The sequence below is a fragment of the Mesoplodon bidens genome (genome assembly GCF_964165515.1).
Source record: "Mesoplodon bidens genome assembly, chromosome: 2".
Taxonomy (NCBI): Eukaryota; Metazoa; Chordata; class Mammalia; order Artiodactyla; family Ziphiidae; genus Mesoplodon; species Mesoplodon bidens.
In genome coordinates, this window is record NC_138177.1 from 126,118,900 (window position 1) to 126,136,110 (window position 17,211).

A 17,211-nucleotide genomic window follows, 5' to 3' on the forward strand; every position below is an offset into this window, starting at 1 on the left:
CTTTAAAAATGCCAGAGGTACATTAAACTATGTACTGGGTCATTTTGCTTTTCTGTGTTGAGGCCACCTTGCCAGCTGCCCAATAACAAAGTTGGGTGCATCCAAAGCAGAGCAAGCTTGGCGGTGCGATGCAGCAGGTAGAAGGAAGCTCTGAAGTTTATTTTTATTGGACCTCTTTCAGTTTGCCTATCATTTGGACTCTCAGAGCCTGTAGACTTGCTATGGGGTCACTATTAAGGTTATGGCTGGTGAGGTTCCTTCACAACAGAAATTGGGGATGGACTTCCAAGCATGGTGCTGGAGGGAAGACAGGACAGAGACTTATGCATGTATATGCAATGGTAACTGGGTGATGGTGCTGCCAGCAAGAGGAAGATGGCCAATGCTCCCAGGGGGTATTGCTTGAGCCCAAAGAACCAACTGGCAGGTTCAGAATTGCAGATTTAACACAGGAGGCAGTATCAGCTGCAGACATCAGCCCAGAGGCCAGCACTTCTGAAAACCAGCCTGAGGCCAAAGGGTATCTTTTCCTCATGTCAGAAAGATATGTACCTTCCTTCACACTCACTCAAATTCCATCTTAAGGACGCAAGCAGGGGAAGGCAACAGGTTACAGAGAATTTCTATGCAGGGAAGATGAACACAACCTAAAGGAACCATGTAACTTCTAACATTAGATTTAACTTCTAATCATAGAAGAATAAAAGAATAAAAGTCAGTTTTTACCCTCAATAAAGAGCTGATAGAGGCTGGGACAATGATCAAATTAGTTACGGTCAAAGTAAAACAAGTTAATTTTTTTGCACATTCAAGTTGTAGTGTGAATTATACCCTATCACCCCTATACACTGGCATTTACTGAGAATCACTTTTTCCAGGCCCTGTACATTTTTTTAGTTAATTCTCCTACAAACCTTGGAGGGGAGGAACCATTATAATCTCCATTTTATAGAAAAGGAAAATGAGGCTTAGAGAGGTTAAGTCATTTTCACAAGGTCATGTAGCTATTAACATAGCTGCAAAAGAAAAGCTGATTACTCACTTAAATGTTTTAATTTAGAAATAGTTAAAATATAATTTAGGTGAATTAATTTTTGAAATTTGAAGATGTTCAAGTGGAAGACCTCTGAGTAAAACAGGCTGGGTCTGCTGGTAAAAGAGTATTTTATTTTTAATTTGCATTTGAGATTTTGGTTTTCAGGAACATTTAAAGAAAACTTAAGCCTAAAAGGAGTAGTCAAAATTCTGTCAATTTTGCTGGCAGTGAGGTCATAACATATGTTCACTAGAAAGACACTTTCAATACAATTGGAAATAAAAGGCCATTGATCACTCCTCTCATGCTATGCCCATTAAGCAGCCAAAGCAGAAGTCTTCAAGGTATGGACTCTGAGTTAATCAAGTCTTGGTTTAATTCCTGTTCAACCACATAAAAGCTACGTAAGTCAGTGACCACTTTGAGCTTGTTTCCATGTTCCATGGCAACATGGCAAATCAGGATTAAATGAGGCAACATATATAACACTCTGAACATGGTGCCTGCTATATAGGTGGTGCTCAAAACTGACAATTTGCATCTGCCTATCCATACCCTGGCTTTTTAAAGTTAATCCTAATTATTCAATTCCCTGTGGCTTACTATATAGATAAACAATCACTTTAATTCCAGATTTTATTTCATTTTTATATTTAGCGAATGTAAATGTGCACCTGATCATTTAATGCCTGGGGTTATAAAGACAGAACAAAAGAAATAATCCCCTGGGATATATTTATCAAATTTAGAAAATGCATTCGCTTACCAGCTCACTGAATTCATTATTGCCTAGGTCAAGTCTTTCCAACTGGGCCAGTTTGTGCATTGACCTATAACAGATGGAGAAAAATACTATTGTGAGGCAGTGCATGACACATTGCTCCAAAAGACATTCCACCCACCTCCCCATCAGATTTACCTGGGTGTATAGTGCACAGATACGGGGGTATTTTTTAGGGAGAAGTAAGTTGCAAATATACAGTAACGTATGCAAACTGCTGCCTGAAAACCTTTAGTAGCTTACCATATTTCCAAATGCCAGTCTATGGATGGAGTTCTGGCCTGGATGCTTAACGAAAATCTGGGAAGCTTGTTAAAAATCTATACCAATAGGAGGTACCGATTGGGGCTCCAAAATCCATATTTTTAAGAAGCCCCACAGGTTTGGAAACCAATGGATAAACCCAATTCTTAGTAAAGCGTTCTAAAATTCCACAATATGGCCACAAATTCATCATCAATCTTGTCATTTTTCACTTCCTTAAATGAAGTTCTGTTATAGCAAAACTTCTTTTTTCTTCTTTTATTGAGGTATAGGTTGATTTATAATATTATGTAAGCTTCAGATGTACAACATAGTGATTCACAATTTTTAAAGGTTAGATTCCATTTATAATTATTATAAAATGTTGGCTATATTCCTTGTGTTGTACTTTATATCCTTGTAGCTCATTTATTTTATACACAGTAGTTTGTACCTCTTAATCCCCTACCCCTAACTTTTGTACTCATTGTCTCCTAAACATATTGGCTTGAATGATGCTGCAGCTTTGAACAACCTTAAACCTCGGGCAAGAGTTGGTGCCAAAGATTAGACATACCTTAGCACATGCCATGTGCAATCAGCATTTACCAAACCATTCTCAAGTATAACATACAACATAAGAAAAGAGAGCATTTTTCTGATTTTCAAGTTTTTTATCTCCCTACTAACCAGAATGCTGTCTCCAAGTCTTGACTATACAGAAATTCTGGAGGCATTGTTGACTCAAATCTCAAAAAGTTTTCGTTCCTTCACCTTTAAAATTCATGTAGTAATTATCTTATAGGGCTTTTATGAGTAGCAAATGAAATACTATTGTAATTCAGACTCTGGCAGGCACTCAGAAATGCAAAAAAAATGTGTGTACTCTTTCTTCACTCAGCAACTGTTATTGAAGGATTATTATGTGCTAGACAATCTTCTGGGGCCTGGGGAATAGCACTGGATGAAAACAAACAAAAATTCCTCCTCAAAACTACTTTACATTCCAGTGGAGATGATAATGACAATAAATAAAACAATTAAGTAAAATAAAATAATATACTAGAAGGTTATAAGTACTATGAAGAACACATAAGAAGAGGAGGAAGATAGGAAGAATGCATATAACATGACTGCAATTTTTAATAGGGTAATCAGGTCTCACTGAGAAGAAACTTGAGCCAATGCTTAAAGGAAATGAAGGAGCACCATAGTGCCTAGACTCTGCAGCAGGGACACGTTGCTTGCTTGAAGACATCTTAGGTAACCAGTATGGCTGAAGTAGACTGAGGGACAGGAGAAGTAAAGAGATGATATTGGGGAGTTAGAAAAATGGGGTCTTATAACCCAAGACTTTGGCTTTGATTTTGAGTAAGATGGAGGGTCACTGAAAGGTTTTGATCAAAGGTATATTGAAGTGACTTGTTTTAAAAGGATACCTATGATTTCAGGCTTGTAGACAGACCGAGGAGGACGAAGGTAGAAGATGGGAGGTCAAACAGGCAGTTAATGGAAAATGCCAAATGAGAGGTGACGGTGGTCCGGTCAGGTTGGTGGCAGTGGAGGGGGTGAGAAGTGGTTGGATTCTGGACATATTTAAGATTAGATTCAAATGTTTTGTTGATTAAATGATTGTGGGGAGTAAGAGAAAGTAGAGTCAAATGTGATTAAAAGTGTGTTTTGGTCTGAACAACTAGAAGGATGAAGTGTAATTGACTGATGGAGAAGACACGGTGAGCAGGGTTTTGGGTTCATCAAAAGCTTGGTTTTAAATGTTCTCATCCTTGTCCATCCCCCCTCAAATTTCCTCCCAAAAGATAAATATGTGAAGTGATGGATGTGTTAATTAATTAGATGAGAAGAATCCTTTCATAATGTATACTTCTATTAAATCATCACAATGTACTTTAAATATCCTACAATTTTATTTATCAGTTATACCTCACCTCATAAGGTTGAAAAAAATGTTAAATTTGAAATTTCTATTGTAAAGCCAACTAGAGATGTCAAGCAGGAAGTTACATACACAAGTCTGTAGTTCAGGGAAGAAGTCCAGGCAAAATAGATCATTTGAGCATTGTCAGCATACAGATGGTATCAAGCCTTGAGCATGTGAGATCACCAAAGGAATGAGTGTAGATGAGACGATAATAGGTCTAAGAAGACATGAGGATGAGCCAGGAAAGAAGACAGAGAAGCTACTAGGATCACAAGAGAAAAGCCAGAAGAGTGTGAAGAACTGGAAGCCAAGTAAAGACGGCATTTAAAGTTGGAAGAAATAACAAATTGTAAGAAAAATTGATGATATACCTGAGAAATGACCACTTGATTGAACATGTAGATTAGTGATGACTTTGAGAAGATCAGTTTTCTGTTTTAAGCTTTTGCTAATGCTTTTTCTCCCGTTCAATATGCCTTTACCCATATATCTTCAATACTCTTTATTCAATAACATAAACATACTGATTTCCTACTATCTCTCAACTTTTAAGGTTATCAAGATGAAAGGTGTTTTTCCTATTATCAGGCAGCTCATAATCTTGAAAGAAAATGGTTAAGACAGTGGGCCATGTTTACCCAATAGACTAAATGCCATAGAAAATATATGTGTAGGATTCTAAAGAAGTGCTTTTTCAGCATTGGGGAGTGGGAGTAAAAAATAGGAGACTCGGGCTTCCTTGGTGGCGCAGTGGTTGAGAGTCTGCCTGCCGATGCAGGGGACACGGGTTTGTGCCCCGGTCCTGGAGGATCCCACATGCTGTGGAGCGGCTGGGCCCATGAGCCATGGCTGCTGAGCCTGCGCGTCCGGATCCTGTGCTCCACAACGGGAGAGGCCACAACAGTGAGAGGCCCGCATATGGCAAAAAAAAAAAAAAAGAAATAAGAAATAATATGTAGACAAGGGCCAGATCATGAGATCATCCATGTTAAACAAAGAAGTTTGAGTTTTACGTTGAAGGCAATGGAATCTTTAAGATTTAGATAGGGAAGATATATCAAATTTTTATTTTAGAAAGATCACTTTGACAGCTTGGAGTGGTGTGGGAAATGTGGAGAAGATGTGCTAGCAAAAAGGTCAAATAAAAAGAGTGTCCTGAAATCTATGTGGGATATAATTGTGGCCAGAAATAAGACAATGGCAGTGTGGATGATATGGTGGGAACTATAAGGGATGCATTGGTGAAGACATACTTGGTAATGATGATAGTTGGTTGGATGTGGAAGATAAAGAAGAGGAAGGAATTGAAGCTAGTTTCTGGATTGAGTAGCACTGTGGGAATGTTGCAAAGGAATAAATCTGCGGTGGAGAGAGCTGGATGTAGTGAATACTTTTAAAAATACTATAGAGAATTTGAGGTGAATGTGTGAGTCCTATGTTAGGAGAAAATGTGTGTGTGTGTGCACACGTGCTCACACACGTGCACATGTGCGCCTGTGTAAGACTGGAGCTCAGGTGAAAGGTCTTGACTAGAAATAAATATTTGAAAAATAAATAAGTGATGTTTCTTGTCTACTCCATCACAAAGTTATCTCTCCTTTTAAGCTCACATACTATCTGCTTTCTTTTCCATGATTTATTTGGCATTGGTCACTAACTTTCTTGAATTGTTAGTTTTTTCATATATATATATGTTTCCTTTATGTTTCAAGATGCCCAGAAGGGTCTGTGTGGGATCACTAGCAGTCCAAAGATGGTTGTGAAACATTGGCCAGCATTGTAAGAACATCTGACTCACCTCTTGCCAAACCTATACCACTGGATAGGTGCTTCTAGGGGAAGGGGTGGTAGTGGCTGTGCTCCATGAAGAGAGAATTAGATTTTCTTCTAAGCCTGGGAATACTGAGGAGCAGCAGATTATCTCAAGCTTTGTTCCTAGACCACATTGTAGTCCAACAAACAATGAACACCAAAACTTTGGGAACCAAGGTGAAGGACCAAGTGACCAAGTATGGCAATGAATGAAAAATGACCACAGGAGTAGTAAAGCCACCTGCATTTGACTTGACCATGTAGCCTTAGGCAAAAAGTATTCTAGTGAGAACCATCATGAGCTGAAGACCAGAAGCCTTTCCACAACTTCCTGTAGTTCTCACTATCTCCAAGATGCGTATCACATAAACCTGAGAATATACATTTTTTCTAGCCATGGTGGTTAAAGAGAAAGACACAATTATTTTTATTAAATGAAGACATGAGTGATGTCTTGTACTTGAGTGTCCTAAAGTAAATTTTATTGGTTCTGGGATTTATCTCTTTTTTCTAGGCTAAATATTGGTGACCTCTTAAATCATTTCTTACATGATGGGGTTTCCAGAAACCTAAACACCCTGATCATCTTTATCAAAGCTTCTCTTCCAAACAGGATGAGATACAAACCTGGCACTTTTGTTTTTATAGATAAAGCTTTACTGGAACATAGTCCTGCTCATTTGTTAACATATAATCTATGGCTATTTTGCATTGCAATGGCAGAATTGAGCAGTGAGACAGACCATATGGACCACAGAATCTGAAACATTTCTATCTCTGAAGGTCAACTGGCACTCAGAATTAAACACTGTTCTTTAGACGTGGGCTGACCAAGACAATGTATAAATGTATCTATTATGTCTTATGTTTCTATTAGTGTAGTTTGTTTGATTCCTTTTGTATGGGGATAGGTAGCCTCTCTGCCACCTCTAAGACTTTTTCTTTTCCCATCCTAGTTTTAGGCTACTGCTTTTGAAATCTTTGACTCATAAATTCATACGTAAAAACTATATTTTAAGTTTATAACATAGCTTCCTACGATTCCTTTGCCATTCTTCTGAATGAGCAACAATTTTCCTTTTGTTTGCTCTGGAACAACAATGACAAAAGGCTTTCTCATGAGGTTTTCTAAACTATTTCCTGAAGCTTATTTAAGTTCTGTTGTTTAAAATATCTTTTCTTCTATTTTAATTTTATCTCATTTTATTTTCTTGATCCTAGTTTCCATTAATTACTATCAGCAAAGTTTCATTCTACCATTACATTCTTACTTCCATTTTTAAAGTTACTTTCCAATATGATTTCTTACATATCTTTAAAATTTTACACTCTTATCTCTGCTTTTTGAAAATGTCATTCTATATTATTTCTTACATTTTACACCTTTCAAAATGACTGTCTTTACCCACAAGATTTTAGACAGTCTGTAATGCAGCCTGTTGCTTTTCTTGTTCGTGTGCTAGTTACTAAACTATAATCATTGTCAAATTGTCCAAAAAAAGTTCCTTTTAGATGAAATATGTCATAGGTTTTTAATTTAATTAGGACACAAACAAGTAAGGCTTTGTCAGAAAAATAAAATAGAACTCATGGTATTTTTATGTTAGTAGTGTTTGTGAGCGTTCATTCATTCAATTTGTGCTTCCTTATGGCAGGTGTCACGTGAACACCGAAGTTACAAAGATTTCTGGGATGCAGGGTTTCTCAACCTTGGCACTATTGACATTTTGGGCCAGTTAATTCTTTGATATAGGGGACTACTTTGTGCACTGTAGGATGTTTAGCACATCTTACATAGTCTCTACCCAGAAAGACCTATTTTTAAAATGGGAATGACATTTCAATGAATAATTACTTCACAGGGTGATAAATGCTAGGATAAAAGTATGTATAGATTGCCATAGGAGCTCAGAAGAAGGAACATTTGACAGTTTGGTAATTATGGAAAACTTTAAGAAAAGGTGAAGTTTGAGCTGGGTTTTGGAGAACTTTGTTATATGAGTCATATATGTGAAAAGAAAGAATGAAAATGCTCAAAGAGTACATCTGAAGCTGAGGTTTTTCTGTGATTATAGCTTAAGTCCACAATACTAACATGTATCCTTAAAGAATGTAAGAGACTTTGGTCCAAAGTGAAGAAATTCTAAAAATTCCCATTAGAGTTTCTTGCACGAATCCCTGTCATTCTATCCTCATGGCTGGATAAGGGGACACCTGGGATGCAGCTATCTTGTGCCCTGTAGGATGTTTAGCAGCATCCAAGGCCTCTACCTACCTAATATCAGTAGTACTCTCTGCAGTTTTCACAACCACAATGTCTCCAGGCATTGTCAAATGTCCCCAGGGTAGAGGTTAGGGAGGCAAAATTACTTCTAGTTGAGATCCACTGTGCTAGAGGAATATTCCAGGCTTTTATCTCCTCTCCTTGCTGATTCCTTGGAGGGTGAGCCTCTTATCTCCATTTGTTTACCTCCTTACTCTACTAGGTGGGGTCCCACGTGGCCTGTTCTTATACACTTCAAGCAGCCTACTTGATTATGTACTCATTTGACTGTACTCCTTTGTCCTTACAGTAAACACATGTGGGTCTGGGGTCTATCTCTATGTCCCAACACAGGAATCTAACTGGTGTGACTTCCCCTTACAAATGGCTTGAAGGCATGATCACTGCCATAAGTTAGGGAGAAAATATCAGGACTTGTTACAGTTTGGGTCATATTCTCTATCAGTTATGCCTACAATTTGATCATCTCCTGTCTGAACTGAATATCTTTCTGATTATTTAGATTCATTTGTAAAGTTCACCTAGTTATCTGAATGAGCAAGTTCTAATGAAATTGGTTGTATTAAATGATGTTTACCAACTTACATTCATATTATGTATGTAAAAATTGTAGAAATGTATAAAATTTCCATGATTGTTACATTTAACATTGCTGCTTCTCTTGCCTGTAATGTTCTAACTCATAAATCTTCTCATAGCTGGCTCCTTTTCAACTCAGCTCATATTTTTCCTCCTCATATCCCTTTACCCAAAATTAAATCTCCTTCCCATCTTCATGTTATATATTGCCCTGTTTCATTTTCTTCTTAACACTTATCCCTGAAAATATTTAATTTAATTTTTTAGGTTAATTTTATATTTTAATATTTAATACTGAAAATTAAAACTTGTTTACTTGCTAATTATTTTCCCCCTGCTAGACTGAAGCTTCATGAGAGCAAGTAAGTTATTGATCTTACAAATAGCTTCTCAATCAGTTTGTTTAATGAAGATATTCATATGTGCATGAATGAATAACTCTTTACCAGTGAGCTGTTTGAATTCTAGAATATTTACAAAGGAAAACCACTCAATTTTTATCAGGCATCTACAGTTAATTAACAGTTTCCAAGGAGAGATCCTGATAGGCCTGTTTTAATGAATATTGTAATGAATATACATTAGCTTACTTATTGTAAACTATGCGTGATGATAGAGGCAGATAAGGCTGAGATTCATCCGTCCCAGGATATCTGCATCTTGTGTTAAGTTGACTTCCTGACATTTTCAATAGTAGGTTTTAAAAAATCCAAATAATAAAAAATACTAAGTGAAATATTTAGATGAGTTTTTCATTTGTTTGGATATCTGAAATATAGCAACAAAACTCTAAATGGAGAGTAGTTTAGGGCATAGACTCTGAATTCAGACAACCTGGGTATAAATCCTGATTCTACCACTCACTTAGCTGTTTGACTTTAAACCAATAAGAACATCTTTGCACCTCAGTTTTCTCATCTGTAATATGGGAATGATAATAAGAATCCTTACATCATAAGGTTATTTTGATGATTAAAATAGTTAATACAGGTAAAGCACATAAATTGTGATTGACATATGGTAGGTGTTCTTTAAGAGTTAGGTATTGAAATACTTACAGAAGAATTTCAGAGTTGGAAATATTTTGAGAGATGATTGAGGTCAGAGTTTCTTGAAGTTTTCCTAAGGACTTATAAATGTTGCATGATTTAAAAAAAATTTCAGGTGGCCAGTACATTTTGGCAAATCTTACTTAAAAAATGTTAAATAGATTTCTTATCAGTATGACTTCTTATAAAACATACAAATGTTCATTGTGATTATTTAACAGATTCAATTAGTTTAGACAATATCCTGTTTATGTGACCAAAAACATTTTTCTTTTCTTTCCCACAGGACATTTCTTAGACTAGGAGAACACTGTAAATGCTTTTTTGCAGATGATGAAATTGAGTTCTTGTCCATCCCAGTCCATGGAATCATGGACATACTTAGTCCATGAAAACACAGGCATGTGTGTTTCCCTATAATGAATATAGGATTTAAATTTGATCGAATCATCCTCTTTTGTCTTCTTGAAAGTCTGACCTGTCAGGCCCTGCATCTTAACTCCCAGTATTAACTTCAGGCTCTTCTTGCATTTATGACTGTTTTGGACATGCTTCCCTGGTTTGACTTTCACATTCTCCTTAAAAGACCATGTTGATTTTTGCCATTTGGCCTTATGCACAGCAACCTCAGGAAAAAGAAGTGCTCCCTTACTAGAGGAGACTTGGTGACTTGTTCAACGTCACACAGAAAGTTAATGACAGAGCTGGCACAGGATCTCTTTTCACAGCAGTGGCCAATCATCTAAACCTGGCCTGGACTGTTTGGTTGACCATTGTTTAAATATGAATGTTTTTATGAAAAGTATATTTTCTAGAGCTCACTGTAGTCTATGCCAGGGATCAAGAAACTTTTTCTATTAAAGGCTATACAAGAAGAGTTTCATGCTCTATAGGCCATATGGTCTCTGTCTCAACTACTCAGTTCTGCCATTGTAGTGCAAAAGTAGCCATATATGACATATTAACAAATGGACATGGCTGTGTTCCAATAAAGCTTTATTTATAAAAGGGGGGCCACCAAATTTGGACCATAAGCCATAGTTTTCCAACCCCTGGTCTACATCAGTCCTTAAGACCTTACATCTAGATAGCTCCATGGATTTATGATATAAGTTTGGTCCCTAAGAATATTTAAATTTTTAAAACTTGATAGAATAGATAAATTAAGAACTGGAAATATTTATTATTAGATAATTGCCACTAGATAACTATATTTATATACTATTTGAAATTCTCATTTCTTAGGGTACATGTTACTGGAATCTAGGGACATTTATTCTTAATACTGTCCTTTGGTTGCATTTATGAAAATTAAGTCCTTACTAGCATGCTATTACTTTATAGCATTTATCCAATTGCAAATCTGGTAAAAGATTCCAATTGGAGCAATGACGGGAAATAACACAATATCTTGGTGCATCTGTCACTTTGATAAAATTATACAGTCTATGATTCACTTTTTATCAGATTGAGAGGTTTTATCTATTCAAGTGTACAATTACTTCTGAAGCCACATAAAGTTGGCAGAATTTTGTTTCTCCATAAATTCCCAGTGCAGTAACATGGGTTTGCTGACTCTCACAAGATTCTGCAAATTTTTGGCATGGGCTTATTCATTCCATCTTTTAACTTGTCTTTCAAATGTTCTCAAACACTCTCTAATTAGTGGCTATTCACGCCACAAGGATAGGAAAACTCCCCTCAGTTGCTACTATCCAATGTTTCTCTTGTATTGGAACTTAGGGAAAGAATATATTATCTTTCCACTTTACTTAATCCATGTCCTATGTTAAATGGACATTTACATTTTATACTTTGGACCTACTGATTCTACCATATTATCATGTTCTTCTCTTGTTCACAATCTTTCTTTAAATGAACCTTGTATTATACATTTTTCTTTTCTTTCTTTTTTTTTTTTTTTTTTTGCGGTACGCGGGTCTCTCACTGTTGTGACCTCTCCCGTTGTGGAGCACAGGCTCTGGACGCGCAGGCTCAATGGCCATGGCTCACGGGCCCAGCCGCTCAGCGGCATGTGGGATCTTCCCGGACCGGGGCACAAACCCGTGTCCCCTGCATTGGCAGGCGGACTCTCAACCACTGCGCCACCAGGAAGCCCTGTATTATACATTTTGAAATAAATCATTCCTTACAACACAAGTACTAAAGACAAGAAGGCCCAGGAATTGATATTCTTTAAAAATGCAACTAACAGCATACCTCATGTTGAAGAAACATAAACTTATCTTTACACACAAGGAAAAATTTAAAACCCATTGTCCAATAACATAATTTCTATGATAAAATGTTTTCTATAAAGATTCTCCCTTAATGGCCTACATGAGAAAATAATCTTAAAAAAAAAGAGTGGATATATGTATATGCATAACTGATTCACTTTGCTGTACACCTGAAACTGATACAACATTGTAAATTGACTATACTCCAATAAAAATTAAAAAAAAATTTTCCTCGATTATTACTATAACTTAAGCCAATGTTACAGCTACAATATTTATGTACTCTCCATCATTTCAATTCAACTTTCCCCTAAGAACAGCAACGAAAAGCTAAACTGGCTTCTTGGATCTCCCAGAAGGATATGTAACCAAACTAAACATCTATTATTTTGTCAAAGAATATTGGGAAGACAATTTTTTAGAATTCTTCTAATTAAGCAATTTGTGAATGCTTCTAATTAAGATGTTCCTCCTTGCAGTATTTAAATTTTTAGAATAAATATTTAAAATATATAATTTATATCAAGCTCTCACATATTTTGAGTATTTCCTTGGGAAATATCTTTTCCTTTTAAATATTCAACATTTAAAAGTTTAAGCTGATTTCATTATGTCTTATTGGAAAAATTTTCTTTCCTATAACTACGTATCTCTAATTTAATGCATAACATGAAAAAAAGATTCTGTATGAAGAAATAAACTTACAAGTAACCTCTCAAGAATAGCTTTAGTTTATATAGTAAGATAAACTTCTCCAGTGAAATAGATTAAAGTATAAAATAGAACCTTGTGAACAGCAGCCAGCTGTAAGACAAATTCTGCACTACTCTAATTAGATTAAGGAGAAGACTGAATTTCATTTGTCTCTCTCTAGTCTTCTTGGGTTTATGACCAGAACTAGTCATTCATTCACTCTGAACGTGACTTTTCCCACTGGCCAAAAATTATTGTGCATTCCTAACTCATGACAATGCAGTAAAGATAAAATTGTACTTGTAAGATTTTTTGAACTCTTTCTGGAGAAACGGTGCCATATGAGCAGAAACCATGACAATTATCTCTGTGTATGGCCACACTTCAGGAACTGAAGCTCCTGGCTTGCACTGAAGCAGTCTAATCAAGAAGTTATGGGAAACATAATCAGCTATGAACATGCTCATTTTCACTAGAATATGCTGCAACCTACATTATAAGCTCATGAAGAGATTTCGAACGCTACTGAAAAAATACTCTGGCACAGTTAAGCTATTTTAAAACTCATAGATAACTGAGCAGGGAAAAACAAGTTTCTTTCCTAAGAGACTCTTCTCACACACACACACACAGGCTCATTGTTTCAGGCTCATTATTTCTTCCTATTATTCAATGAAAAAATTACAACTTGTCACTTTGGGCTTTGTAAATATTAATTCATGTACTTTTATCTAGATCTGGCCTTAGACTGTTGATACCCTGACTGATGTAAAATACAGAAACAACCCTGTGACTAAGATGTCGGAGAATTTGACCTTTAGCAGATAAAGGCCTTTGAAAATAATCTGCCAAGGTAGCCACGGCTGGTTTCCCAGGCAACTGTCATTTCCTTTCCCTTTCTTCCTTGCCAGCGGTATCTGTCCTGCATCAGAGACTGGAAATCCCAAATAGTCATGAGGCAAACCTCCTCTGCAGCTAGGATATGAACATATGACTCAGTGCTGGCCACTAGAACAGGAAGAGGAGAAGAAGAGATTCTGAGGGAGATCCTGAGAAAGATTTTTCCCCTTGGTTTAAAAGAGGGAGAGAGGCATGAGAACTTTTTTACCTGTCCCTCTTTTTCCTCTTTTTTCCATGGTTGGATGAGAATGTGATGTCTGGAGTTGCAGCAGACACTATGAAACCATGAGGTAACAAGTCCAAGGATGAAAGCCAACACGCTGGGAATAGCAGTGTAGAAAATTCGAAAAAGACCGAGCGTTTGGTAAAATCATTAAGCTACTGAAACAAACTTTGGAACTGCTTATGTTGAGACTTTGTTATGGACAACAATGTACCTATTATTTAAAAAGTCACTTTTACTCAGAATTCTGTTTCTTATTGCCAAAAGCATACTTCTAAATACACTCATTCTACTGAGCTATTAGGTACCTAAAAGAGCATCACATGGTTTGTTGGTGGCAGACCTAAAATAAAAATAGAGGTCTTTTAAGGCCCAGAAGTGTCTGATACACCACACATTAAAAAAATTCCTGATTTATTAATTTGAGTTTTAGTAGCTTGTAGGCAAAAAATATAAAAGAAATAGTTTTAACACTTTTGTTCTTGATTAGAAAAAAACTTTTTGATAATACTAAGCTAGCAAAGAAATTAACATATTACTACTTAATTAAATTAAGTACAAAGGTGCTTTTGGGATCATGAGAGATAATGTGCATTGACATATATACACTAATATGTATAAAATAGATAACTAATAAGAACATGCTGTATAAAAAAATTAAATTAAATTTAAAAAACAGAAAATATGTATAAAAGTATTTGCACAGCATTTGCAGCTTTAATTGATTTTATTTTTTTCTTCCACTTTCATTGAGCTATAACTGAAATATAGCACTGTATAAGTTTAAGGTGTACAGCATGATGATTTGACTTATATACATCATGAAGTGATTACCACAATAAGTTTAGTCAACATCCATCATCTCATGTAGATACAAAATAAAAGAAAAAGGAAAAATATTTTTTCCTGTGATGAGAACTCTTGGTACTTACTCTCTTAACAACTTTCCTATATAACATACAGCAGTGTTCATTATGTTAATCATGTTATGCACTACATCCTTAGTACTTATTTACCTTATCACTGGAAATTTGTATCTTTTAATCACCTTCATTCAATTACCCCTCCTTGCCCCCTCATCTCTGGTAACCACAAATCTGATCTCTTTTTCTATGACCTTGTTTTCTTGTATGTTTTTGAAGTAGAACTGACCTACAACACTATGTTAGTTCCTGGGGCACAACATAGAGATTTGACATGTCTATACATTACAAATCGATCAACATGATGCCTAGTTACCATCTGTCACCATACAAAGTTAAAACATTATTATTGACTATATTCCCCATGCTGTACATTTCATCCTTGTTACTCATTTATTTTGTAACTAGAAGTTGTACTACTTTCCCTCACCTATTTCACTCATCCTCCTGATTGCTCTTCCCTCTGGCAACCATCTGTTCTCTGTGTCTATGACTCTTTCTGTTTTGTTTTGTTTGTTGATGTGTTTTGTTTTTCAGACTCCACATGTAAGTGAAATCATATAGTATTTGTCTTTCTCTGTCTGACTTATTTTACTTAGCATAATACTTTCTAGGTCCACCAATGTTCAAAGTAGTTTAAGTTTTTTCCTTCCTGCATTTGACTTATCAATATTCTAGTTTTCCATTTTGACTATTTCTTTTTCATAAATTATTCTGTGGGTTTTTGTATGATTTCTGATGTTTATAATTTCAACTTTTCAGAAACCATGACTGTGATTCTATATATATTCTGTTTCTTTTATTTTTTATTACTTTATAGTTTTGAAAATATGGTAAAGATGTTAATATTTTCAAGTTTGTATACCTCTTCACATTTATGTTTATTATATCTTCAAAGAAAATTATTCTACAAATCTTTTTTTCTAAATTCAGTTAATTAGAAAAAAATATTTTTAATTATTATTATGATTATAAATTAAAATTATTAATTTTTCTTAATTTCCTGAATTAAGTTTCTTCTTAAAATAATATTTGCCTCAGACTCAACTAGATATTTTTTCTTCTATGTATTTATTATTAGAGATTCTTCCCTTAGTATTTGAATGCTAAAACCTGCATTACTGGTATATTTTTTCATAGTGTCTATCAATACATAGAAATAAAATTAGCTTTTATTTAATAATTGGAATTATATGTGCTTTTAGCTGCATATGTTCACTTAAAATAGCAATTTAGGAAAAAATTTCACTTAGGATAACTTTTTGATTGGTCTTAATCAGAACTAATTTTTCCCCATGGATATAAATTGGCCTAAAGATTATCATGCTAAAATATGATTATAACAATCAGTACTTAGAAGTTGTGAAATAAAATATGATAGGATAGCAATTAGAAATAACAGACTGTACAATAGAAACCAAATAGAACAATGGGAAAAAATCAACTCTAGATGAGACCATTGTGAAATGTGCCTCATAATGAAAGCTCATTTCAATAAAAGAACTGTAAAAGGCATTGAAGTCTAATAGCATTATTTCTTATGGGTAATTATATTTATATAAAGGCAATCTTCCTTTAAAAAAGTCAAAAGTTCAGCCATTGATTCTCAACATACTGTCAAAAAAGTAATATTTCTGAACCTGAATTTTACTGAGGAAAAATTAACTTTTGTCAATGTTAAAAACACTTAGCTAACTGTCCAAAAAGGAAGAAAGGTCTGATTCTTCATATCATCATTATCATTGTAGACAAAATAACAAGTTGACTATCTTACTTTTGTACTACCCTGATACTTCATTTTACAAACTCCTTGTAAATTATGCCTTTTAAATTCATTAACCAAACAATTCTTTCATTAATATAACAAACAGCTCTTGAGTACATATCAGATGGCTAGGCTAAGGGCTGGCACTAAGATGTGGTCACTTCCTTCAGGTACCTCACAACTTAGTGAAGTGTACATAAAAACCTACAATTAACAATAATAATGGATAATATGAAATTTTTATTATGTGTTTAACAGTAATTCAAGGATTTACACAACAAAACACAGTCCCTGCCCTGCTGGAGCTTATATTCTATGAGAAAATTAAGAAATTAAGTAATTTTGAAACTAATGTGTTAATTTATTATGCCTGGGATTCATGCTACCCAGAAGACGTCGTGTTTTGAGAACTTGTAATTCAGGAACTGACCCAGAGATGGCTTCATATCAGATAAAATTGACATTAGGGGTTATGAGATGAAGAGTTCACCAGATCGAGGAGGCAGAAAGAGATTTTCAAGCAAGGAAAATGACACGAGCATCGGCATTCTCCTAGGTATTAAAGAATTCGATATGTTTGGGAAATAGAAAAGTATTTTCTCAATAAAATTCTCAGCAACATGAAGGGACTCAGAGGACTTCTTTGTTTCCTTAGCCTTAAAGCCCAAAGAAGACAGAAAGTTCTTTCTCAAAGCAGTTCACTCATGGAGAAGACTGGTTCAGAGAATTATTCCCTTAGCAGGC

General features: G+C 35.3%; 1 protein-coding gene across 1 annotated transcript in view; it reads right to left on the reverse strand.

Annotated features, from left to right (window-relative positions):
- LRRC7 (leucine rich repeat containing 7) overlaps positions 1–17,211 on the reverse strand; it is a gene marked incomplete at its 3' end in the record, with an annotated part of 507,551 nt that overhangs the window by 177,338 nt on the left and 313,002 nt on the right. The window contains exon 8 of the mRNA XM_081225604.1: positions 1,803–1,866. Coding sequence (XP_081081730.1) covers positions 1,803–1,866 — 64 coding nt within the window. The remainder of the gene's footprint in view (positions 1–1,802; positions 1,867–17,211) is intronic.